The sequence below is a fragment of the Oryctolagus cuniculus genome, chromosome 12 (genome assembly GCF_051225735.1).
Source record: "Oryctolagus cuniculus isolate XC-2025 breed Fujian yellow rabbit chromosome 12, ASM5122573v1, whole genome shotgun sequence".
Lineage (NCBI taxonomy): Eukaryota > Metazoa > Chordata > Mammalia > Lagomorpha > Leporidae > Oryctolagus > Oryctolagus cuniculus.
In genome coordinates this window covers 87198188-87224103 of record NC_142878.1, presented here as the reverse complement: position 1 = coordinate 87224103, position 25916 = coordinate 87198188, and the positions used below count along the sequence as shown (strand labels likewise).

At 51.8% G+C, this 25916-nt stretch overlaps 1 protein-coding gene across 6 annotated transcripts in view; it reads left to right on the top strand.

Moving 5' to 3' along the window:
- DAPK2 (death associated protein kinase 2) overlaps positions 1-25916 on the top strand; it is a 121537-nt gene that overhangs the window by 5442 nt on the left and 90179 nt on the right. For all 6 annotated transcript variants that reach the window (XR_007910155.3, XR_016218244.1, XM_008268912.5 and 3 more), the window contains exon 2: positions 2791-2888. Coding sequence is in view for 3 of the 6 variants with exons in the window: in XM_008268912.5 (XP_008267134.3) it covers positions 2812-2888 (77 nt within the window). In the remaining 3 variants the exon portion in view is untranslated. The remainder of the gene's footprint in view (positions 1-2790; positions 2889-25916) is intronic.

Here is a 25916-nt window from a genome sequence, read left to right as displayed (position 1 = left end):
TGGGAAGGGTCTGCTTTGGCTGGAATCCAGGGTATGAGGGGAGGGGGCTCAGGCCGGAAGCTAAGCTGAGGCCAAGCTGTGGGTCCAGTTTGTCCCCAGGGGGTTTCCCTTCCCCCTGTCTCTGGCCATCCAGGTGGTGGCACCTAGGGCAGAGACTTGCCGTTTTGCTGGGGAACTGGGGCTTCTTGGAATCCAGCTCAACTCTGGATTGCAGGTGGAGCCGGTCTTTCGCCGAGTAGAAGACCTTAGTGGTTCATGGGATCGCTCAGGGTTACGGCCAACTGAGCTTTTTTGGGGATTTTTTTAAAGTTTTTTTTTTTTCCCCTCCCAAAGATTTACTTATTTGTTTGAAAGGCTGAGTGACAGAAAGATAGAGAAATCTTCCATGCGCAGGTTCACTCCCCAAGTGCCCGCAACAGCCAGGGCTGGGCCTGGCTGAAGCCAGGAGCCTGGAACTGAGTCTGGGTCCCCCACATTGGTGGCAGGAACCCAAGTACTTGGGCCACTATTTGCTGCCTTCCAGATGTATTAGCAGAAAGCTGGATTCGACGTGGAGCAACGGGGCCTAGAACCAGGCACTCAGGTATGGGATGTGGGCATCTCAGCCGGTGGTGCCACAGTGCCTGTCCCATGTTTTTTTAGAGTTTTCTGCTTGCATTTGCTGCATGAAATTAGCAACTGCATACCTCCCTACCCCAGGACGTGACCCAAACGGTTATTTGGAAGGATTTATTTATTTATTTATTTATTTATTTATAACAAAAAGAGGCTGGCAGGCAGCTGTGCCACTGTCCCCCTGGGCTAGTCTCAGGAGATGTGTCAGGGTGCTGGGGGGTGAGGGTGGGCCCAGCTCCCAATCTGGTCCAGCCAACCCTGCCAGGAGAAACTCCAACCTGGTCATCTCAATGGCTATGAGAAGCGGTACAAACAGACCTTAGCCTGGGATGCGTCCAACAACGTGCTGATCTTCCGGATTTGCCCTGCAGTGTAGATCCCCGCCACAATGGTCCCCATGTAGACGTGTGCAGCTGGTCATAGAGAAAGCATCATCCCTGTGTACAGAGGAGGGGGCTGCGGCCCAGAATGGGCACCAACATCCTGGGGTCACAGAGGTAGCACACGCCCAAACTAGTTCAGAGCTGGGCTGCTGGGCCTGGCCGTGCGCAGAGCGGAGACCTAGCAGAGAGGAGGTGCGTGATAGAGCATGGTGGGTTGCTGATGGGCAGGAGAGCCGGGCCAACTCGGCCAGGGGTCTTAGGGCGGTGGACTTCCATAGAGGGGAGGGGGGCGGTGGCCTGTTGGTGATGCAGCTGTGGCTTGCAGGGGGCGTGGGTGAGGAGGGAGGGTGAAATGCACAGGACTCTGAGAGCTAGAACAGCCCTGGCTGCTTGGTGTTGCTGACACTGGCATTAAGTAACGGTGCCTCCACCCAGTCTGCTGGAAACAGTCTGAGGCGGATTTTGGAGCCCGGGAGTGGCTGGTATCTGATTGGCAGGTGGAGGAGAAGCTACCCAGGCCAGGCAAAAAGAGCTCTGGGAGGCCTTTGCCAAGGAAGACGCGTGCACAGGTAGCTGGGCTTATCTTTGTGATCTGCAGACTGCGCTCTGGGCCCTGCGCTGCAGGTGCTGTCCAGGGTGTCTTTCCTAGGAGTAGGTGAGCTGCTCCAGGAAGGGGGATCCCAGGAGAAGGTGCAGTCTCTTCGGATGCAGTGGTGATGCCCCCCCACCCCCGCCGTGGCTCAGAGTTGTCCTGTGACTCTCACTGCTGTGTCCTGGGCAGGCAGGGCAGCTCCATGTCACAGATGAGGAAACTGAGGCCCCTCTGACATGAGATGCGGTCGCAGAGCTGGTTGTGGGCAAAGCTGGAGCCAGCTCCCCAGGCTCCCGACTCCTGGTGCCCGCTGTACTTTGTCACACCATTTCCCACCCCTCTTTTCCTCGGGGAGATGACAGGGAGAGTGTGCAGGTCAGCTCAGACTCGCAGTTGGGTGGCACACTTCCCGAGGGAGCTGAGGTCACGATCATCCCTTACCTTTTGATAGCATTTTATGGTCTCCAAAAGAATTCCATGACGTGAAGTTGATTGTTACAATATTTGCTCCATGTTATGGACGAAGAAGCTAAGTCTTTGGCAGCTGAAATGACTTACCCAAGCCAAATTGGAACTTGAACCCAGGATTTCTGACTCAAAAATCAGTTTTTTTTTATCACAACTTCCTCTTTTCTTGATAGATTTTTTTAGTGATTTATTTATTTATTTTATAGGCAGAATTAGTGCAAGGCAGAGACACAGATACAGAGGGAGCTCTTCTATCTGCTGGTTCACTCCCCAGGTGTCCACAACGGGCGGAGATGGGCCGACCTGAAGCCAGGAGCCAGGAGCCTCTTCTGGGTCTCCCACGTGGGTGCAGGGGCCCAAGGACTTGGGCCATCTTCTACTGCTTTCCCAGGCCTTAGCAGAGAGCTGGATCAGAAGTGGAGCAGCCGGGACTCAAACCGGTGCCCTTATGGGATGCCCACACTGCAGGCAGCAGCTTTACCCTCTATGCCACAGTGCCGGCCCCTCTTGTTAGATTTTATACTTTTATTTGAGAGGGAGAGAGAGGGAGACAGAGAGAGAGAGGGAGAGAAAGAGAGAACTTCTGTTGGTTCAGTCTTCAAATGTCTACAACAGCCAGGCTGGACCAGGTTGAGGTTGGCATCTCCTACATAGTGAGGCTGGGATCTCTCCAGACCCTTGGGTGTGTGCTCGTTTGCATGTGTGCTAACCTCGGGCTTCTTCCCATTGCAGGGTCGTCTGGCTCAGGCCTCAATGAGGAGCCCAAACATGGAGACGTTCAAACAGCAGAAGGTGGAGGACTTCTACGACATAGGAGAGGAGCTGGGGAGGTGAGAGACCGCGAGAGGTGGAGCGGACGCGAGACGGAGCCCAGGCAGCACGGCTCCTGCTGCAGTTGTCACTCGGCGGTGTAGGCCCTGGGCCCCTCTCAGGACAAGTCGGATGTTCTAGAACCCAGGCAGAGTTCTAGAACTCGGATGACTCTGCAGAGAGTCGTCTCTCTGGAAGGAAGGGCCCAGCACTGTTGAGATGTGTGTTGTCAGTGCAGCCCATCTTGATGCTTCCTGGTTGCCTGTTACTTTGCACACAAAGCCCTCCCCAGGTGGCCTTGGCGAGTCCCGTGGTGCCCAGGAGTTTGTTTTGGAGGCTCAGAGCCCGACTGGGAGGTGCAGTAATCCTCCTGAAAGTGGATTTGCCCTGAGCAGTCAGCCACCCGAGCCTGAGATCCAAGTTCCTTGGGGCAGTTCCAGGTTTGCCAGCCCCACAATGCAGGCAGAGCTGCGCTCCCAGTTCTGAAATGGTTACAAGGGGACTTGGGAAAGTTCATGGGAAATGGAATGAAAAGACAAGTTTATTTAGGTGCAAAAACGTTTTTGAAATCCATGCATAGAATTCTCATACTATGGAAAAGTTTCCATGAACTTCTTAAATGAAAAAAACTATTGTGAATTTCAAAATGTTTTGCACCAAAAATAAGCTTGTCTTTTAAATTCTGTGTTTTTGCATGTACTTTTTGAAGTGCCCTCATATTATTTGGGGAGGAATTAAGATTTTCTGAAGCTTTCCTCTTGCCTTCCATTCTCACAGCGGCTAGTATTTAGATGGTGTTTTAGTGATTACGAAACCCCAGTCCTAAACTGTGATTCTCAGAGCAGTGGGTGAGCTAGGAATGATTTGTACGCTCATTTTCAAGTCCAGAAAACAGTGGTCCAAAAAAGTAAGAATTCCAAAATTGCAGAGCCAGCGAGTGGCACAGCCAGGGTCCTGGCCTGTCCCGTTGGCACCTGCACACCTGTCATGCTTACGTTTGCACACTCACATGTACTCAGCAGAATCCAGCCTCACCCCTTCCCACAGCCAGCAGGGTGAAAACTGTGCAGCCTAGGGATCTACTGTATCCAGCAGGTAGAACAGGAGGCCTCTCCCCTCATAGAACTCCTGGGTCAGGGCTCGTTCTTTTACTTTCTTTTGTTTTTAAAGACAAAACAGAGTTTCAAAGGACCCTTATTCCAAGGAGCGTGGGAGGCAGCAGGTGCTTCACATGTTGGGCGTGTCTGCCCTGATTGGCTGGCTGAGCGGGAGAGCCAGTCACTGCAGAGATGCCAGAGCGTCTGCTCTGAGAGACGGACTGCCCCTGCCAATCCGGGGCCCAGTGACGGGGCTGGAAGGACAGGGGCCCAGAGGCTGGGGGGAGTCAGTTGGAGACTCCGAATGGGAACCCAGCTCTCTCGACCCCTAGGTTCGTCTCCTGTTTTATGACACCACTGGAAAAGCATCCTGAGCAACAGCCCTTGGCCAACCCTTGGCATTCGAGTTGGTGCTCACCTTGACCCCTTGCTGCGTGTAGGGGTCTGTGCTAAGCGCCAAGGGCATGAAGATGAGGAAGACACAGTTCCTGTGTCCTGGGGCCCAGCCTGGCATGCACAACAGGGATAGAGTTGGGTTGAAGTCATATGTGGCTGGGTGGAGAGACTGAGAAGTTGGATGAGGCAGGAGCTCTCAAGAAGGCAGTTAGAGGGGCAGGTGTTGTGGTGCCGTGGGTTAGGATACCCATGTCCTGTGTTCTGGTGCCTGGCTCAAGTCCTGGCTACTCTGTGTTTCAATCCAGCTTGCTGCTAAGGCACCTGGGAGGCAGCAGCAGGTGATGGCCCAATACTTGGGTTCCCGCCACTCATGTGGGAGACCCAGATGGAGTTTCTGGCTCCTGGCTTTGGCCTGGCCCAGCCCTGGCTAGTAACGGGCATTTGGGGGAGTGAACAAGCAGATGGAAGATTGATCTCCCTCTTTGTTCTCTCTCTTTGTCACTCTGCCTTTCAAATAATTTTTCTTTTTTTTTTTAAGGTTTTATTTTACTTACTTAAAAGACAGAGTTATAGAGAGAGGTAGAGACAGAGAGAGAAGTCTTCCATCCACTGGTTCACACTACAAATGACTGCAATGGCCAGAGCTGAACTGATCTGAAGCCAGGAGCTTCTTCTGGGTTTCCCACGTGGGTGCAGGGACTCAAGGACTTGGGCCATCTTCTACTGCTTTTCCAGGCCATAGCAGAGAGCTGGATCGGAAGTGGAGCAGCCAGGACTTGACTGGTGCCGCATGGCATGCTGGTGCTGCAGGCTGGGGCTTCAACCTGCTGCTCCACAGCTCCAGCCCCCAAATAATTTTTCTAAGAAGGAAGTGGAAGCAGTTTCCTAGAGAATTCTTGTCATATTCCTTTAATAGCCTTGTCTCTCCCTACTCTGTGCATCACGCACTCTGGAAGAGACCTCATGTTTTCTGGTCGTCTGCTTGCAACAGGCCGTGAAGGCCCCATGCAGCTCCCAGCCTGGGGAGTCCTGGGTGGGGAAGAGGCAGCAGAGGTATAGACATCAGATGAGCTGCAAGGGTCTTTAGGGTCCTCTCTTCTAGGCCCCTCATCTGACAGTGGAAACAGGCTCAGAGAGAAGGGTCTCTCCTGGGGCCACAGAACAGACTGGAACTACAGCTGCCTTCAGGTGCCTGCCTAGTCCCCTTTACCTATGGGGACAGATCCCATGACACCCCACCTCCCCCGCCACCAGGTGCACCAAACCACAAATAATACAGAGCCTTATAATTTAATGCTCTTTCTATCCTGACTAAGCACTGGGCCTACAACTTTCACAGTCAGGAGTGCAACAGCAAAGCAAGCAAAAATTTCTTTTTCCTTCTTTACAATTGCATGGATAGAAGATTTGTTCATATTGTGGATCTTAGCAACAGCAGTGTGAGATTTAAGATTTTCGGGGCTGGCACTGTGACGTAGCAGGTAAAGCTGCCACCTGCAGTGCCAGCATCCCATATGGGTGCCTATTCGAGTCCCAGCTGCTCCACTTCTGATCCAGCTCTCTGCTATGGCCTGGGAAAGCAGTAGAAGATGACCCAACTCCTTGGGCCCCTGTACCGGCGTGGGAAACCCAAAGGAAGCTCCTGGCTCCTGGCTTCAGATGGTGCAGCTCCGGCTGTTGTGGCCAACTGGGGAGTGAACCAGGGGAGGAAAGACTTTTCTCTCTGCCTCTCCTTCTCTCTCTGTGTAACTCTGACTTTCAAATAAATAAATAAATCTTTAAAAAAAAAGATCTAGGATTTTCTTTTGTTTCCTTGAGTCAAGAACTCTTCCTTTGTCATTTTTTTAAAAAAAGATTTATTTATTTTATTTGAAAGGCAGAGCTACAGAGAGGCAGACACACACACACACACACACACACACACACACACAGAGAGAGAGAGAGAGAGAGAGAGAGAGAGAGAGAAAGAGGTCTTCCATCCACTGGTTCATTTCCCAGATGGCGGCAATAGCCAGAGCTGCACTGATCCAAAGCCAGGAGCCAGGAGCTTCCTCCAGGTCTCCCACGTGGGTGCAGGAGCAGAAGGACTTGGGCCATCTCTTACTGCTTTCCCAGGCCATAGCAGAGAGCTGGATGGGAAGAGGAGCAGCCAGGACTAGAACTGGCACCTTTATGGGATGCTGGTGCTTCAGGCCAGGGCTTTAACTCGCTTTGGCCACAGCACCAGCTCCACTACAGCTCTTAATTTAATATTTCTAGATTGCAGATGACCATGGGAAACCAAAACTGTGGAAAGTAAAACCACAGGTAAGGCGGGCCTACTGTGTTACGAGGACTTACTGTGTGCCAGGCACTGTCCAAGGCAATCCTATGGCCTGTCCTCACTCAGTCCATGATCTCTTGGAGAAAAAGGCACTAAACACACAAACGTAAATGGATGTGTTATCATAAGGTGTGTGGAGGCCTATGGGTGGGTAAAACAGGGTTCTCTGAGTAAAATGGGCCATGTATTTAGACTGGGTTGTCAGAGAAGGCTGCTCTGAGGATGTGACCATGGGTTTGAGAACTGAGGGGTTCAGTGTGCATGGGAAAGCATCAGCAGGGACGGTCGTGATGGCTGAAGCTGACGCACACGTAGAGCAAAGGAAGTCAGACTCGAGACGATCCACACTGTGTAACTCCATTGGTGTCAAGTTCAAAACCAGCAGAATGAATCGATGGTGCTAGAAGTGGGAATGGGGTTTATCCTTGGTTACCGGAAAGAAGGAAGGAGGAGATTTCTGGGGTGTAGGTAGAGTGGTTTCTTTTTTTAAAAAGTTTTATTTATTTGAAAGGCAGAGAGAGAGAGAGAGAGAGAGATAGATATCATCTTCCATCCAGTGGTTCACTCCATAAACAACCACAACAGTCAGGGCTGGGCCTGGGGGAAGCCAGGAGCCTGGAACTCCAGGTCTCTCCCGTGGGTGGCAGAGGCCCAGGTTATTGGGCCATCCTCTGCTGCCTTCCCAGGTGCAATAGCAGAGAGCTGGATCAGAAGTGGAGCAGCTGGGACTTGAACCAGCACTCTGATCAGGGATGCTGGTGTCGCAGCTGATGGTTTAACCCGCTGTTCCACAGTGCCTGTCCCACAGTGTTGCTTCTTGATACGGGTCCTTGTCTCATGAATGCATTCATTTCATGAATATGTGTTATGATGTGCATGTATGTGTACATTTACCTGTGCATATGAGTGTTATACTTATGATAGTGTGCTCTTGTTAACAAGTGAACTTGAACTCTGCTCCCTGCCTGCTGTGGTCCCTGAAGCATGTGTTTCTGATTCCTTTGGGGGCCTGGTCTGTCCTTCTCCTCTGAGGAAGAGAACCTCTGTAAGAAGGCTTAGGTGGGGCTGGAGCATCCTGTGCCCAGCTGGGACCCCACCCAGCCCCGTGTGTCTCATCTCATTTCTTGGCTCCCTGCATCGCGTGCAGATGCCTGGCTGTGCTCACACTGGCCTGCTTGGGGTCCTGTAGGTAGTCTGCCACTTCTGGGAGTGTTTGGAGAGATGCTGCCTTGCAGATGTGGCTTCTCCCAGCCTTGGCAGCACCCATGGGGCACAATAGGGCACTACAGTGGTCTTTACAAGGCTCATGGAAAAGGTGTATTGTGACGCAACTGTGCATGGAACCACTTTCTACCAACTTTTTGAACCTTCGTATTGGAGCAGGGCTCATACAGAGAAACCCATCCAATCCCTCATCTTATGGATGAGGCTAAGACCAGAGAGGAGAAGGGGCTTGTCCAAGGCCACACAGGGAACCAGGGATAAACTAAAGTGGGTCTGGAGGTCTGTCTCCTGGTGTAAGTCTCCCGCCACCACGCCGTGAGGACTCACAAAGCACGCTTCTTCCTTTAATTTGGAAGCTTCTAGAGGAGTGGGGGAGAATTAGGGGAGGGTAGCCTTTCGTGTTTGACCTTGAGGGTGAGGTGGTGGGGTCAGAGCTAGGGGGTAACAGCTGGGAAGGGGTGATGCCCAGCAGGAGGGGGCAGGTGGACAGGCCAGTGACGCTTTCCTGGGCTCCACGTGGACAGCGCTCTATGCCTAAGGATATGGTTTAGAATAAGCAGCATATAATGATCGGGATGCCTTGTTTCCTAGACTTCAATGGCTTTTCCTTACTTGGCTTTCCTTTACTTATCATACTTGTAATTATTATACTTATTATACCAACACGAAATCATGAAATACTGAGTCTCTACAAGAACGCAATGCACATACATGATTGTGTAGATGAGGAGAGTGAGGCCTGGAGGGGGAACCTGTATCTACATTCAGCCTTGGTCCTCAGCCCCCCACCCCTCAAAGACCTCACCTAACCATTACCCCTCAGATGGCATCGTCCCCAGCCCTCTGCTGGTGAAGACACCAGCCATCATGGCCAGGGCTGACAGGAAGCACCTGTGTGTAAGGCACTTTGCTTGCACCTGCAGAATCTCTTTTGTAGAAGCAGGGAAGGACCCAATGCACTCAACACTCAGCCTTCCTGAATACAGGCAGGACTTTGCTGGGGCAGCCATATCGATGGAGGGGCAGCTAGATCTGAGGCCCTCCCCTCCCCGGGAGGGGTGATCTGTGGCTAAGATCACCCATCAGGGTTGGATGTTTAACCTAGAGAGTAGCACAGTTGCAACCCACGTCAAAGTACCTGGGTTTGATTCCTGGCTCTGGGTCCTGACTCCAGCTTCCTGCTAACACAGACCTGGGAGGCTCATGTAGTTAGGTTCCTGCTACCCACAAGAGAGGCTTGGATTGTGTTCCTGGCTCCTGGCTTCTACCCTTGCCCAGTTTTGGCCACTGTGGGCATTTGGGGAATGAACCAGTGGATGGGAGCTCTGTCTCTTTCTCTCTACCTTTCAAATAAATAAATAAAATTTTTTTTAAAAGATCACCCACCATACATATGCTCAGCTAAGCCAGGGCAACCTGTTTGAGGGAGAGATACCAGATCTTCCAGGAAATGTGCGGGGCTCAGAGCTGCCCAAGCTGCCTTCAGTAATCCAGTGCAGCCACTGAACCCTGCAGGAAATGACACAAATAGGCATTTGGATTTGCTCTTCTCAGTCTCTGGGAAAAGAGCTTCTACCCTTTGAACTAGGGAAAATGAATGGCAATTGTTGTAGAGTTATGAAGAATATAAAGTGAAAAGTAGGCCTCCTGCCCTGCCCTGGGTCTCACACTTCACAGGTAGACTCTGATGATAGTATCTCTGTGCCTTTCAGAGCTTTTTTTTTTCTTAAAAATTGATTCATTTTATTTGGAAGGCAGAATGACAGAAGAAGAAGACACACACACACACACACACACACACACAGAGAGAGAGATCTTCTATCCCCTGGTTCACTCCCCAAATGGCTGCTACAGCCTATTGTGGGCCAGGCCAAAACCAGAAATTAGGAACTCCATCCAGGTCTCCCATGTGGGTGCAGGGTCCCAAGCACTTGAGCCATCATGGGCTGTCTCCCAGGTGCACCAGCAGGGAGCCGGATTGGAAGCAGAGCCAGCACTCTGAAATAGGACATGGGTGTCACAAGTGACATCTTAACCTGGCGCATCGTAACACCAGCTCCAGAACTTTTCTCTCTTAATGAAGCAAGCGCGTACAAGGTACTTCACAAAGGTCATGGAAAGCAGAGTTTTAAAAGATAAACTTATTTTAGTGCCAAAAGAATGTAAGATCCATGCATAGTTTTTTCACAATATGCATTTCTCATGAGCTCTTTCGAGGGCTGCTCTCCCCTATTGCCCATGCATGGATGTCAAGGTTTTTTTCCTCCTTAAAAGATAAAGATAAACTTACCTTTAAAAAAATTTAATATATTTACTAAAGAGGGAGAGACAGAGAGAAAGGTCTTCCATCCACTGGTTTACTTCCCAAATGGCTGCAATGGCCAGAGCTGGGCTGATCAGAAGGTTGGACCTTCTTCCACGTCTCCCACATGGGTGCAGGGGCCCAAGCACTGGGGCCATCTTCTACTGCTTTCCCAGGCCACAGCAGAGAGCTGGATTGGGAGTGGAGCAGCAGGCACACAAATTGGCACCCATATGGGATGCTGGTACTGCAGCCAGAGGCTTAGCCTACTACCCCACAGCACTGGCCCCAGTAAACTTATCTTTTAATTCCAGTTTTCTCACAACCTTTTTGAAGCTTCCTTGTATGTGTACCTAAAATGGAATCACAATGTTCTTTATTCACTTTGTGAAATATGTTGACTGGCTGGCGCCACGGCTCAATAGGCTAATCTTCCACCTGCGGCGCTGGTACCCTGGGTTCTAGTCCCGGTCGGGGTGCTGGATTCTGCTCCGGTTGCTCCTCTTCCAGTGCAGCTCTCTGCTGTGGCCTGGGAGTGCAGTGGAGAATGGCCCAGGTGCTTGGGCCCTGCACCCGCATGTGAGACCAGGAGAAAGTGGTCTCACTCCTTGGGGGGTGAACCAACGAAAGGAAGACCTTTCTCTCTGGCTCTCTCTCTCTCTCTCTCTCTCTCTCTCTCTCTCTGTCTAACTCTACCTGTCAAAAAAAAAAAAAAAGAAAGAAAGAAAGAAAGAAAGAAATATGTTGACCATCTTTTTACAACAGTGGTAGAGCTCTGGGAGACTTACTTTGAATGCAAAGGTTTTCTTTTTCTTTTCCATCCTCCTTCTTCTTCTTCTTTTTTTTTTTTTTTAAGGAAAAAATGTAAGATGCCCATTTAAGCCAGTGGAAGAGCAGCAGGCTGTTGGCCAACAGCTCTTTTTATTTCTGAGTCTTGTCTCTGATCATTCCCAGGGTATTTCTCACCCACACATCCACACACATGTGGCTTTGCATTCCCCCAAGTGCTAAGCTGCTGGGGCAGGTGGGGGATGTGATTAGGCTTATCTCATGCCTGTTTGCTGTCAGTGTTTTGAAAGCAGGGCTGTCTCGGCTCCCCTGTTCTTAGTGTCACTATAGCACTGAGACTGCGTCCAGACATCCCCAAAACTTGTGGCTTACCTTTGTTCTGGTTTTTATGCTCTTCCTCGAAAGCCCAGATCAAATGCTGTCTCCCAGGCCCGCCCTCCCTGTCCTGTTGGATTCCGTGACCTCTGATTAAGTGTGAGGGACATCTCGCCTTATGTTGCACGACGGGCTTTCCTGGCCACCTTCTCCACTGCGCCAAAGGCCTCCTGTGGACTTCAGCTTTTATCTGTCTACCTGGCCTGCTACAAAGACAGAGATGGAGAGAGAGGGAGAGAGAGAGAGAGAGAGAGAGAGAGAGAGCACGCCCCCACGACTGGGACAGGCCAAGCTGAAGCCAGGAGTTGGGTACTCAATCCAGGTCTCCCACATGGGTGGCAAAGACCCAAGTAGGAACTTGAGCCATCACCTGCTGCCTCGCAGGGTGCACATTAGCAGGAAGCTGGAATCGGAAATAGAGCTGGGACTGGAACCCAGGCACTAAGACAGCAGATTCAGGCATACTAAACAGCATCTTAGCTGCTGCGTCAAATGCCCATTCTTGGGAATAATTTTGCGGTTTTATTTCCTACTTTGTGCTTGGGGAATCCTGGACATTCACAGATTCCAGGCCTATGGGAACTTGAGGCTTGGCTGAGATTTCCTGCCTCATATTTAACTCCAGGCAGATTCCAGGTAGTACGGAGGGTGCTGAACCTCTGTAGCAGGAAGGGAGACAGGGCGGATGCATCCATTCTCTGTAAGGGGGAAGCAAGGACCACACCGGCCCACAAGCTTCCAGCCTGCAGGCTCAGTGGGCTGCGTCCCAAGGTAGCCACAGACCCATCCCAGAAACAGGAGGGGTGAGCAGCGGCCCCTTCCACACCGAGGGTGGAGGAAGTGGTTACTGCTGTCAGCTCTGGCCCTGTCCATTGCACAGCAGACTTCAGTGAAGGGGGTGTGGCTGGCTCCAGAGCCCTTGGCAGGTCTCCCAAAGGATGGAGGGAGCCATGAGCCGCACCTGGGACAGTACAGTCCTGTCACTCACGCTGTGGGCTTGAGAGCTGCCTGGGCCTGGCACAGACCAGGCAAGGAAGCGTCTTGGGAGGCAGATGTGCCCCAGGCAAGCTGGTGAGTTCCAGGAGGTTAGTGGCTGCGTGTGGCTGTGTGTGTACGTGCACGTCTGTCCTCTCTAAGTTGCCCTGACATCAGCAGTTACTAGTCTCAGGCACGTGCTGTGTGTTGGGCACCATGATAGGTTGCGGAGACTTAGGGTGGGAAAGCACTGGAGGATGGTTCAAGTCCTTGGACCCCTGCACCCACGTGGGAGACCCAGAAGAAGCTCCTGGTTCCTGGCTTTGGATCAGTGCAGCTCCGGCCGTTGCAGCCATCTGGGGAGTGAACCAGCAGATGGAAGACCTCTCTCACTTTCCCTCTGCCTCTCTGTACTTTGCCTTTCAAATAAATAAATAAATCTTTTTAAAAAAGAACACAAAGCAAATGAGAAGGTACACTAGACTACACGCTAGTGGAGGGTCCCCCAACACTGGGCCAGGAGTCTGGAGGGTGGGGCCTAACCCAGAGACAGGTGGTGACCCCTCGAGGAAAGGGCAGTGCCAGGACTGCAGGGGCCTGGGCCTGGGCAAGATGGCATGTGGGGAGGGTGCAGGGATGAGGCTGCAGAGCCCTGGGTGGCAGAAGCCATGGATGAGGGAGGGAGGCGCTTTCATCACCCTTTGTTAGGAAAACAAAGCACAAAGCCACTCAGACAAAGTGGCTGCATTACACATGCTTGGAGCAGCTCAGCACAACCGCTTGTCCTGGGGCGTGGGTCTCCCTGAGCCCACTTTGTATCCGGAAAGCTGGCAGAGCCGAGGGAGGGATGCCCGCGGGGGTACTGGGAGCTCTTACATACCTGCGTCTACCGTGTTTACCATCTGTTCCACTTACTTATCGCCAGGGCATAAATTGCTTGATGTTATTTAAGAGGTGAAGAGAGGCCGGCACCGCGACTCACTAAGCTAATCCTCCGCCTGTGGCGCTGGCACACTGGGTTCTAGTCCCGGTTGGGGTGCCGGATTCTGTCCCGGTTGCCCCTCTTCCTGTCCAGCTCTCTGCTGTGGCCCAGGAATGCAGTGGAGGATGGCCCAAGTGCTTGGGTCCTGCACCCACATGGGAGACCAGGAGGAAGCACCTGGCTCCTGGCTTTGGATCAGCATGGTGCGCCGGCCGCAGCGGCCATTGGAGGGTGAACCAACGGCAAAGGAAGACCTTTCTCTCTCTCTCACTGTCCACTCTGCCTGTCAGAAAAAAAAAAAAAAAAAAAAAGAAGTAAAGAGAAATGAAGAGAGAGTGAGAGAGAGAGAGAGAGAGAGAGAGAATGTAAGCTCCCACCCATTAGTTCATGCCCCAAAGCCTGCAATGGCCAAGGCTGGGCCAGACTGAATCTGGGAGCCAGGAACTCAACCTAGGCCTCCTACCTGAATGGTTCAAATACTTAGGGCACTGCCTGCTTTCTTCCAGGAAAAAACTGGAGTTGGAAATAGAACCCAGGCCCCCCGTATGGGCTACTGGCATCTTAGGTGCTAGGCCAAGATCTGCACGTCTTTTTTTTTTTTTTTGACAGGCAGAGTAGACAGTCATGCGGTACAGGGCCCATGCGCGTGCAGGGCCCAAGCACTTGGGCCATCCTCCACTGCACTCCTGGGCCACAGCAGAGAGCTGGCCTGGAAGAGGGGCAACCGGGACAGAATCTGGTGCCCTGACCGGGACTAGAACCTGGGGTGCTGGCGCCGCAAGGCAGAGGATTAGCCTAGTGAGCTGCGGTGCTGGCCTGCACCTCTGTTTTTTAGATTTATTTATTTGAAAGGCAGAGCAACACAAAGAGAAAGGTATCTTCCGTCTGCTGGTTCACTCCTGAAATGGCTGCAAGAGCTAGGACTGGGTCAGGCTGAAGCCAGGAACCAGGAGCTTCATCCAGGTCTCCTGTGTGGGTGATAGGGACCCAAGCACTTGGGCCATCCTCTATTGCCTTCCCAGGAGCATTAGCAGGGCGCTGGATCAGCAGTGGAGAACTTGAACCGCCCACCCATATGGGAAGCTGGCATTGTAAGCAGCAGCTTTACCCACGGTGCCACAACGCACCTGCCTCCATATTGCTTTTTGACTCAATTTCTTTTATGTATACCTTTCTATGACCCAAAGTTCACATACTTAAATTTCTTATTTTGAAATAATTTCAAATGTAATAGTTATGACTAACAGAACTCCCAAATACCTTTGACTTGATATACCGATTTTTCACATTTTGTTACAACATCTCTTCCCTCTCTCCCTCTTCTTCCTCATCCATCCATTCATCTACCTCTCTACCTGCCTATCACTGGTCGGTCTGTCTGTCTATCAATCACCATTTTCAAACCATTTGAGGTTGCAGATACACCTCCTCATCCCTGAATGTGTCACTGTGTGCAGTATTCCCTACCAACGTGGACATCCTCGTACGTGATCCTGGTCCCGTTGTCAGATTTGGGGTATTTAACACTGATATGATATTTTTATCAAGGCTTGTCCCAGTTTAGCCAGTTTCCCGAGGGTGCTGGATCGCAGTTCTCTTGTCTGCGGTGGAAGACTTGCTGCAGGATCACGTGTTGCTTCTCGTCATCACAGCTTCCTTTAACCTGGAGCAGTTCCTCGGCTTTTGTTTGACTTTTTTTTTTTTTTTTAAAGATTTATTTATTTATTTGAAAGTCAGGGTTACATAGAGAGGAGAGGCAGAGAGAGAGAGGGAGAGAGAGAGGTCTTCCCCCCACTGGTTCACTTCCCAATTGGCCGCAACGGCCAGAGCTATGCTGATCCAAAGCCAGGAGCCAGGAGCTTCCTCTGGGTCTCCCGCGTGGGTGCAGGGGCCCAAGCACTTGGGCCATCTTCTACTGCTTTTCCAGGCGATAGCAGAGAGCTGGATCGGAAGTGGAGCAGCCGGGACTAGAACCGGGACTAGAATCACATGGGATGCCAGTGCTTCAGGCCAGGGCGTTAACCTGCGGCACCACAGCGCCGGCCTCTGACTTTCTTAATGTTGACTATTTTGGAGAATGCTGGCCTTTAAAAAATAAATACATATGGGGCCGGCATTGTGGCAAAGCCACTATGGATTGTGTATTTTTAGTGGTTTAAGAGTTAAGGTTTTTACCGTGGGGAAATTTGAAGTGGAAAGATCCAGCAGCTTCTAGGGCCTTCCCCTGAACTGATGGCTGTTACCTTTGGAGTCTCTCTTCCAGAAGCTGCCTCCAACCCAAAGCCGCCTTCAGCAGGTTTAGAAGACCTGCCAGGCCTGCTTCACTGTCTAGTCCAGGGCACGGAAGACTGTAGCCCAGGGGCGGTGCTGTGGTGCCTCGGGTTGAGCCGCCATGAAGCCAGCATCCCTTGTGGGTACTGGTTTGAGTCCTGGAACTTCAGCTTCTGATCCAGTTCCCTGCTGGATGTGGAAGATGGCCCAAGTGCTTGGACCCCTGCCACCCATGTGGGAGACCTGGACAGAATGCTAGGCTTCAACTCAGCTCTGCCCTGGCTGTTGTGGTCATTTGGGAGTGACCTGGTAGATGGAAGACCTCTCTCTCTCTCTCAAACTCTGCCTTTCAAATAAACAAACAAATCTCAATCAAAACAAGATGAAACTACAGCCCAGCAGCCAAAATCTTGTGCGTTGCCTGTGTGTGCATGGCCCTGGAGCTCAGAACGGGTTGTGCGGTTGAAGATTTCCAGTGGATTCGGTGACAGGGGACACTAACTCTGGGCCCCAGTTAAGCAAAATGTTATCCACCCACCCCCTCTCAAATTCCCATTCTTCTCATTGGAACACCTGTGTTGACAAAAACCCAAACAAAGCAAAACAAAATTCTGTTATTGTGTTTTGAATTTCAGCAATTACCAACGTGTGGAAAGTTCGTTTTCTCCTTGTTATGTAAGTCCTGAGCAGATAGCCTACATTTGGCTTCTCAGCCTGCGGTGCCTCAGATAGTTACCATCCGGCACCTTGCAGAAGGCGTCTGCTCTCCTCCCGTAGGGATTCGTGGACAGCAAAACTCTTTAACTGGGATTACTGTGGGATGGGAGGCAGCGTAGAAACAGATCTCGGCCGGCGCTGCGGCTCACTAGGCTAATCCTCCGCCTGTGGCGCCAGTACTGCGAGTTCTAGTCCCGGTTGGGATGCCAGATTCTGTCCCGGTTGCTCCTCTTCCAGGCCAGCTCTCTGCTGTGGCCCGGGAGTGCAGTGGAGGATGGCCCAAGTCCTTGGGCCCTGCACCTGCATGGGAGACCAGGAGGAAGCACCTGGCTCCTGGCTTCAGATTGGCGCAGCGCGCTGGCTGTAGTGGCCATCTGGGGGATGAACCAAGGGAAGGAAGACCTTTCTTTCTGTCTCTCTCTCTTACTGTCTAACCCTGCCTGTCAAAAAAAGAAAAGAAAAGGAAAGAAACAGATCTCAATGCAGGCATGGGGAAGAGGGGGGAGGTGAGCAGAGGCCCACCTTCCCTGTCCTGCTGTCCCCCTTAGCCTCTGAGAAGCCATGTTTCAGAGCCACTGTCCACCTGGGTGCAACCTGCCCTGTTAGTGACTGGGGCAGGAAGAAGGGACAGGAGCCTTGGGTGTTAGGGAATGAGTGTCCAGGCACTGGGATATGTTACCAATGCTGTGGCAGGAATTTCTCCCATCCCATGGATAAGGAAGCAGACACTTAGAGAGTTTAACTAACTTTCCAAGGCAACTGTCAGATCTGGGATTAACATTTTTTATGTATTTGAAAGGCACAGAGACAGAGCAAGAGACAGACAGAGCTTCTATCTGCTGGTTCCCTCCTCAAATGCCAGCAGTGGCTGAGGCTGGGCCAGGCTGAGGCTGGGAATGGGAGCCCAATCCAGGTCTCCCGCATGGGTGGCAGGGACCCAACTACTTGAGCCATTACGATTACCTCCTGCATTATCAGGAAGCTGGAGTTAGGAGTGGGACTGGGACTTGAAGCCAGGCCCTCCTATCTGGGCTGCAGGTGTCCCAGTGCACATCTTAATGGCTAAGCAAATGCTCACCCCTCAGAACTAGATGCAAACTCATGACTCCTCATGCAGTGCTCCCTTTGAGGTATTGAGCTGCCAAGGAGTTTCTTGCTTCCCGTGACCCTCAGACCCCATCCAGTATGGTTGGTGCTCTTGGTGGTTTACTGGGGAGACCGCTGAGAGCCCAGTTGTCCTGTGTCTGCTCCATTTCCAGGGCTGCAGGTACTTCCCTGCAGCCCCTTGCTGCTGGCATCTAACCCTGAGGCATCAGGATCTTAATCTCTAATTTTCTGAGAGGCAGAGAGACAAAGAGATCAAAGAGACAGAGAGAAAGCTCCCTTACTCTGATCCATTCCTTAAATGCCTACAGTGACTGGGGCTAAAGTCAGGAGCCAGGAACTCAATCCAGGTCTCCCACGTGGGTGGCAGAAACCCAATTACTTGAGCCATTGCTGCTGCCTCCTAGGGTCTGCATTAGCGGGAAGCTGGAGTGAGGACCTGGAGCTGGGGACAGAACCCAGGCACTGTGATGTGGGATGCAGATATCTTAGCTGCTAGGCCAAATACCTGCCCCAGGACCTTGATCTTGAATCCTGAGTTACTGGCCCCTGGTGGCCTGGACACAGGACCTGGAAGGTGATGGAAGATTCTGCACTCTTTGGGCTGAGGTTTATTTGGCATCCTGGGGGCAGGGACCACTGGTTTCTGAGACACTGCCGCGGGGTTCCTGCCATCTGTGCTTTGGGGGAGCCCTGATGAGAGAGGGGACTTGGAAGAAGGGAGGAGGATGGGCTCAGGGGAGGGGGCTGACCAGCGACCACTCTGGGCACTGGAGTCACCAGGTCTAAGTTTGACCAGTGGCTCTGCTGCTCTGAGCTGTGGGACCAACAGCTTGGTTCCTTTGGGCTGTTTCTTTGTTGTCAGATAGTTGCTGTGCCTCGGGGTTGCTGCAGTGCTGTTGGGGAACCTGCCTCTTCTTGCTTTCCAGCCTTCCAGGTCCTGAATGAGAATAACAGGCCTCGCTTTCTAGGGCAACAGCAGGAAGTGCTCACATCCTCCCCGACACCCCAGGCCCTTGGATCTTGAAGGTCGTGTTGTCCTTCAAGTCCAAGCTGTACCCCTCTGTGCTCCCGGCTGATACAGGCACCCAGGCCCATGTCCCAGTCCCTCCCTGGACACTGAGACTCGTTAGAGGGTAAACTGTTTCGGGTGAGGTTTGGGGGTGGCGAGAGGCATTTCCGCAGAGAGAAGGAAATGGCTGGAGTTGGGAACAGTCACCTCTGCATCTTTGCTGACTGTGGCCGTGGTGCTGGGACTTCCCAGGGCCCAAAGCTGACCCTGCCTGCTCTGGGGAACTTTCCTCCTGCCAAGGGCCATTTGGATATTTATAGCATCATTCGCAGGCCAACACAAAACCATCAATCAGCTCAAACACCAGCCTGCTCTAGATTTACCCAACTTCGAGTGCTGCCTGCGGTTGCCTTGGCAGGACCTGACCGGATGGTTCCGTGGAGCTTATACAGCCCACGGGCCGGGCGTTCCCCACGCCTGCTGAGACCCCCAAGGGAGGCAGTCCATCCTTTCATATCTAGGTGGTTTGGCCTCTCCCTGAGCAGACCCTAAGGCCCTTTACAGTCCCCCCCGGGGCGGGCAGGCGTTTGGTGCAGTGGCTAAGATGCTGCCTCTTGGATGCCCGAGTTTGAGTCCCACCTCCTCTGCTTCTGATCCAGCTCCCTGCTACGTGCACCCTGGCAGGCAGCAGGGGATGGTTCAAGTAGTTGGGTCCCTGCCTCCCACCTGGGAGACTTAGCTCCAGTCCCCAGGCTTCTGGCTTTAGCTAGGCCACTCCCAGCTGTTGCAGGCATTTGGGGGGTAAACCAGGCATGCAACATAATCACTGTGTCTGTCGCTGCCTTTCAAACCCATACAAATAAATAAAAATTTTAAAAAGCCACATCTTTCCCTAATAAAAGCTGTCTATGACCCCCACACAAGGTGGTAACAGCTTTGAGCAGCTGCAGAATAGCACGTTTTCCATTCCTGCACAGATGTCAGGGGCTTGACCTCACATCTGCCCAGCAAATGACCACAGTTGCTGATGTCATTGTCCTCAAGACACAGTGGCTACATTTTATTTTAAATGTTTATTTATTTGAAAGGCAGAGTGAGAGAGAGAGAGAGAGAGAGAGAGAGAACCAGAGAGAACTTCATCTGCTTGTTCCCTCCCCTAAACAGCTGCAACAGCCAGGGCTGGGCCAGGCCAAAGCCAGGGACCAGAAACCCCATGCTGGTGTCCCATGTGAATGGCAGGAGCCCAAGTGCTTGGGCCATCTTCTGCTGCCATCCCAGGTGCATTAGCAGGGAGCTGGCTCAGAAGCAGAGCAGCCTGGACTTGAAGTGGCGCTCCAATACGGGACGTCAGCGTTGCAAGCGGTGGCTTCACACATTTTGAAGAGCTCAGGTGGGAGGAGTGGAATTGGCCAGTTCCTCTTTACCTCACTTGATTGTGAGACTCTATGTGGAGCAGGCAGGTAAGTGGGAAGCTCATCCCCATTTTCCAGTGAAGGAAGAGACACGCAGACCCAGTCCCTACCCTCGAGACAGGGAGTCCAGAGAGGTGGGTATAAGGCTGTGTGTCCACTGAGGTTTGTAAGCGCCAGGTAAAGGAGCAATGCAATTTTTTTTAAAAGATTTATTTGTTTATTTGAAAGGCAGAGTTACAGAGAGGGAGAGATCTTCCATCCACTGGTTCATTCCCTGAATGACTGCAATGGCCAGGGCTGAGCCAGGCTGAAGCCAGGAGCCAGGAGCTTCTTCCAGGTCTCCCACATAGGTGCAGGGGTCCAAGTACTTGGGCTATTTTCCAATGCTTTTCCCAGGCCATTAGCAGGGAGCTAGATCAGAAGTGGAGCAGCCAGGACATGAGCCAGCACCCATATGGGATGCCAGTGTTGCGAGTGGTACTTTACCCACTATGCCACAATATTGGCTCCAATTAGCAATATCTAAAAAATATTTAAATTTGTTTGAAAGGCAGAGACGCAACGAGACAGAGACTGAGAGATATAGAGACAGAGATACCTTCTGTCTGTTGGTTCACTCCCCAGATGCCCTCAATAGCTGGACCAGGCTGAAGCCAAGAGCCTGGCACTTGCTCTGAATCTCTCACTTGCGTGGTAGGGATCCAAGCACTTGAGCTATCATTTGCTGCCTCACTGGGTGCACATCAGCAGGAAGCTGGAATCAGAAGCTGAGCTTGGACTCAGCCCCAGGCACTGCAGTGTGGGACGTGAGCACCCCAAGTGGCATCTCAACTGCTGCGCCAAACACCTGCTCCCCCAGCCCCCACCAAGCAGCAACCTGGAAGAGATCTCTTGGAGAAAGAGATGTAATAACCCGACTCCGAGCCAGCCAACTCCACCCATTTCCCGAGATTGCGATCGTGACATCCTGATGTCTCAGCTGAAGCCTGATGTAGGGTCCTTCCTGGGGTCCACACGTGGCTCTGAGAAGACGCCGGCTCCCTGCCAGTCAGGAAGCACTGCCACGCCCTGGCTGTGGGGCTGCCTCCACTCCCACCTTCCCTAGTACCCGTGCGTGCGGTTTCCTGCGGAGGAGGTCCCTAGGTCCGGCCATCTCCATGGGGCAGTTGAGCCTCCCCTCTCCAGCACATAGGCAGTCATTTGTCGCTTGAGCTCAGGGATCAACCCTGGATACCACCCCTGATTGCCGATGTGACTTTTTTTTTTTTTTATTTGACAGGCAGAGTTAGTGAGAGAGAGACAGAGAGAAAGGTCTTCCTTCCGTTGGTTCACCCCCCAAATGGTTGCTACAGCCGGCGCGCTGCACCGATCCAAAGCCAGGAGCCAGGTGCTTCCTCCTGGTCTCCTATGCAGGTGCAGGAGCCCAAGGACCTGGGCCATCCTCCTCTGCCCTCTCGGGTCACAGCAGAGAGCTGGACTGAAAGAGGAACAACTGGGGACTAGAACCCTGCACCCGTATGGGATGCCGGCGACGCAGGTGGAGAATTAACCAAGTGAGCCACAGTGCCGGCCCCGCCAATATGACTTTTGACAAGTCACTTCACTTTTCTGAGCCTTGGTTTTCTCATCTGTGAAATGGGCAACCTAACTACCTCACCTTAGGAGACCACAGTTTGGACCTCCAGAGGATTAGCTGAAACTGTGACTGAACCAGGCAGCATGGTGGTTGTCACCCTGGGCAGTACATCTGCATCACAGGGGGGGTTTAAAACAAGCAAGCACACACACATGCAGGGGATTCAGATGTCTGGGGTGAGGCCCTGTCATCTGTATTTTTCTATAATGCCTCAATTTGTGCAGAATGTACAGCTAGACCCGAGATGAGTTCTTCAAAATGGACCTTGAGACTCACTGTAGGCCTTCAGATATGTTGCCTTGTTCCTTTCTTCCCTTTTCAGAGGAAGTCTCATTATTATTCCTTGTCCCAACTGTGTGGATTTGGCTTTTGCACACCTTGGGCCCCCAAGCCCCGCCTGACCCTCCCTACTCCCCAGTCCTCGCCACCTGCTGTGTGTCTACCGCATTCTGCATCACTGTCTCCCCAGAACTGCTCTCTTGGGTTCACACCACAGGCTGCCTGTCCCAAGGGCTGGTCCGCGTGCAGGTGTGGCCTCTGATTGGACTGGGGATGGTCACCTGACCTGAGAGAGTCTCAGTCATAGGCTGGTTGATATCCTGTGAGATGGCTGGACTGGAAAAACTCTGCCCCTTGGAGGCCACATTAATTAGCCAAAGCCAGTGGCCTGGCCTCTCCCTGGGACTTGAGGCAAAGTATTAGGGAAGGCATGGGGCAGCCACCGAATGTGCAGGGAATCATGGCGTCTGAGAGCCCGTTCTTGTGTGCATTCTTCCAGTGGCCACCTTTCCCCCAAAGAGCCCTGGGGCACCTGTCCCTGCGCTCATCTGGACTCACTCAGGGATCGGGCCTGGCTCGTATTCTTCTTCCTCCATGACACCTGCTGTGACTGCTGCAGGCAGCACTGGACTGGGCACGCCGGTTCTGTGTGCCCGCAGCACAGGATGGATGCCCCTGTTGTCACGTCGCCTATGAGTGCTCTCACCTGTGTCCACACTGCGCCTTGGCAAGCACCTACCCAGTGCAGCCCCCAGTCCAGCGAGCTTTCTGAGCTCAGGGTCTGGGAGAGGCCAGATTCTATTTCATCCCCCAGTGCCTTCCACAGTGGTGGCCATGTGGTAGGTGCACAATGAATGCACAAATGAATTCTGATTTAATTTAGCTCCTGGGGTCTCCATTCTGCCTTTGCCACTGTGACCTTAAGTTCCTCCTCTCTTGTCCTGAGTTCTCTCTCTCTCTCTCTCTTTTTTTTTTTTTTTTTTTTTTGGCACAACTAAGAGATGGGACTAATGATCTCCTCACCTCTAAAATTTCACAGTTCTATGAGATACCTATCAAGCATGTATTGGGTAGGAGATACTTTGATGAGCACAAGGGTGGGAAGAGGAGAGCAGGGTGGTGAGTACACAGATATAGTTTGTACCTTCTAGAAGCTTACAGGGGGCTGCAGACTGAAAAGCAAACAAAAGAAAGTCATGAAAACCAGGCTTGACAGTTGTTCACTGGCTGTCAGAACATGCAGACAAACACATGGGATTCTGGTTCTGAGCAGGGACTCCTCCCAGGGCCTGGTATAGCCAGGGGGAGTTTAGGAGGTGGGAGCTAAGGGAGCCCTGAAGGGTGGGTGGAACTTGGGTGACCGAGCAGGGAGGACGGCATTTGAGACACAGATGGGTTTGAGCTCCGCCTAAGGACAGGCAAAGGCAAGGTATGGTTGGGAAGGGTGGGTCCTCTGGGAGTTGGGTGATGTGTTCTAGCCGGGAAGCAGGGGGCGAGCCCAGGGTAGCACAAGCAGAGAAGGGACAGAAGGCTAAGCGAGCCATTGACACAAATTTATTTAGGGGGCAGAAAGAGAGGGTTCCCATTTGCTCCCCGGAGGTCCCCAATGTCCAGGAGCCAGGAACTCAAACCAGGTCTCCCGTATGGGTGGCAGGAACCCAATTACTTGAGCCATCACCTGCTGCCTCCTAGACTCCATTCTTGCATTCACTGGAATCTGGAGTCAGGGGCTACAGCCAGGAGCTGAGCTCCAGGGCCTGGGCTGCATGTTTACATGAGTGTCCTAGCTAAGCAGCCGCTCTATCACTCAAGTTGTAATAGTACTGGTTAGGGTGGGGCCGCGATGGGTGGTCTATTTTTTTCTCTCCTACTTTTCTGTATACAAGTGTTTAATGTTTTTTTTTTTTTTTATGTAATATAAAGCAGATACATTGTTTTTTAAGTGTGAGTATTTCATGCTCAGGAGATTGAGCTGGAGAGTGTCAGGAGGAAAGTTACTGGGATTGGATAGAGAAGGGGGCATGGGAGACTGACCAGCAGTGAATCGCCGTAGAGGATGTGAGGTGACGAGGACCTGGCAGTGGCAGCCAGTGTCATGTGCAGCGGGTTAAGCCTCCGCCTGCGATGCCGGCCTCCCATATTGGAGTGTGGATTTGAGTCCCATGGGGGAGGAGGAGAGGTGGAGGCTTCGTTGCTTGTATCGTTCATACCGAGAGGAGAGACTCAGTGAGCCCTTGCTGGAGGGCTGGCAAGTTAGGATGGCGACGCCGAGCAACGCCAAGCCGAAGGTGAAGGGTGGTGAGGTTTGCATGCTGCTACCTGCGGTGAGGCTCTCATCCCTTTTGCTAGAAAAGTTCTGACACAGGTACCCGGCGGCGTCTGGAAAGAGTCACTTGTCATCACACTGTCTTAGGCTGGGCGGGCCCGGGATGCCATCTCTCATCCTTGCAGTGGGCTGCAAGCTCCTTAGGGCAATTAAAAAATTGAAGTAGTCTGTTCTTTGCAGAAGTAGTCACTGTGGGCATTTTAAAGAAAGAGGAGTGGGGAGACTTGGCTTTCGAAGGGTCCCTGCTTTAGAAGCTTGTTAGTTTTGTGAAGTGAGATTTATTTGTATATATTACAGCATAAGCCCCAATTCCAGCTCGTGCTGCCTTTAGGAGGCTCTTCTCAGGAATACGTCTGGGAAGCCTCTGCCGAATGCTCTGAAGAAAGTGACCATTAGCTGGGAAGAGAACTTTTTTCTTCCTTTGAAAAATGTTTTTAACTGACACCTAAAAATTATACCTATTTTGGGGTTCTTTACGATGTTTTCTAGTTTTTTTTTTTAATATTTATTTACTTATTTGAAAGGAAGAGTTACAGAGAGGCAGAGGGAGAAAGAGAGAGAGAGAGAGAGAGAGCAAGAGAGAGAGAGAGAGAGAGGTCTTCCATCTGCTGGTTCACACCCCAGATGGCTGCAATGGCCAGAACTGGGCTGGTCTGAAGCCAGGAGCCAGGAGCTTCTTCCAGGTCTCCCATGTGGGTGCAGGGGCCCAAGGACTTGGGCCATCTTCTACTGCTTTCTCAGGCCATAGCAGAGAGCTGGTTCGGAAGTGGAGCAACTGGGACTAGAACCAGTGCCCATATGCGATGCTGGCACCACAGGCAGCAGCTTTACCCGCTATGCCACAGTGCCAGCCCCCGTTATGATGTTTTGATACAGGTAAACATTGTGTAATGTTGCAATTGGGATAAACATATCTATCTCCTTAAACATTTATCATTTCTTCATGGTGAAAACATCCAAAATCCTTTCTTTTAGCTTTTAGTATCTTTTCTTTTAGCTATATAATTATATGTATTATTTTGCTATATAATGATATAGATGTATATCAGAAATTCTTCCCCCCCAAATATGTGAACCCTGCAACTGTTAGTAATTGCCAGTGCTTGCTGAGTCGTAACGGTTTGTGCCTCACCTCTGTCACTGAGATTGCCCAATAGCCGTCACCTAATGCACTGCCGAGATTAGCTGACCCTCACTGACACCAGCCAGCCTTTGGATGGTTCCCCTTGGAAAACGTCCATGCCTTCAAGTGTATCTTTCTGTTGCTAGCTCAGTTTTCTCTTTGTAGGCTAAATGCTCCTGGGCCTTGTCTTCTCTTTATGATGCTGGATATAGAGTCAGGAGTAAGAGGTGGCAGAATGAAATGAAGAATGGGGCGAACTTAGACCTGCTGTTTTGTCCACTCTGCCGCCCTCTCAGTCCTTCCTAGCCTTGCTCTCCTGTAGCTACTCTCAGCCTTTTATGAGATGGTCTTTCTCCCTTCTGAGCACCTTCTCTGCTACCTCCCTTCCGTCTTCTCCCTACATGGGTCTGCTTAGCTCTCCAGTCCAGTGAGCATCCCTCCTTTTCCACTGAGGCCTTCCCAAGGCTTCTTCCCGGTCTGTCTGTTACTCCAGCCCTGAGTTTGTGTCTCCTACGTAACTGTTCTGAGGTTAGAGGTGTTCCTAGGGCTTCATTTTGTATTGCATACCAGACATGAGCCCCTTGAAGACAGGGCCAAGTGTTAGTCTAATTAGTATTCCTACCAGGGACCCAGAGTAGCCACTCAGCATGCAGAGGGGCTGCTGTAGCCAACAGCTGTGCTGAGCCCTCGAGGGATCTGAGTTCA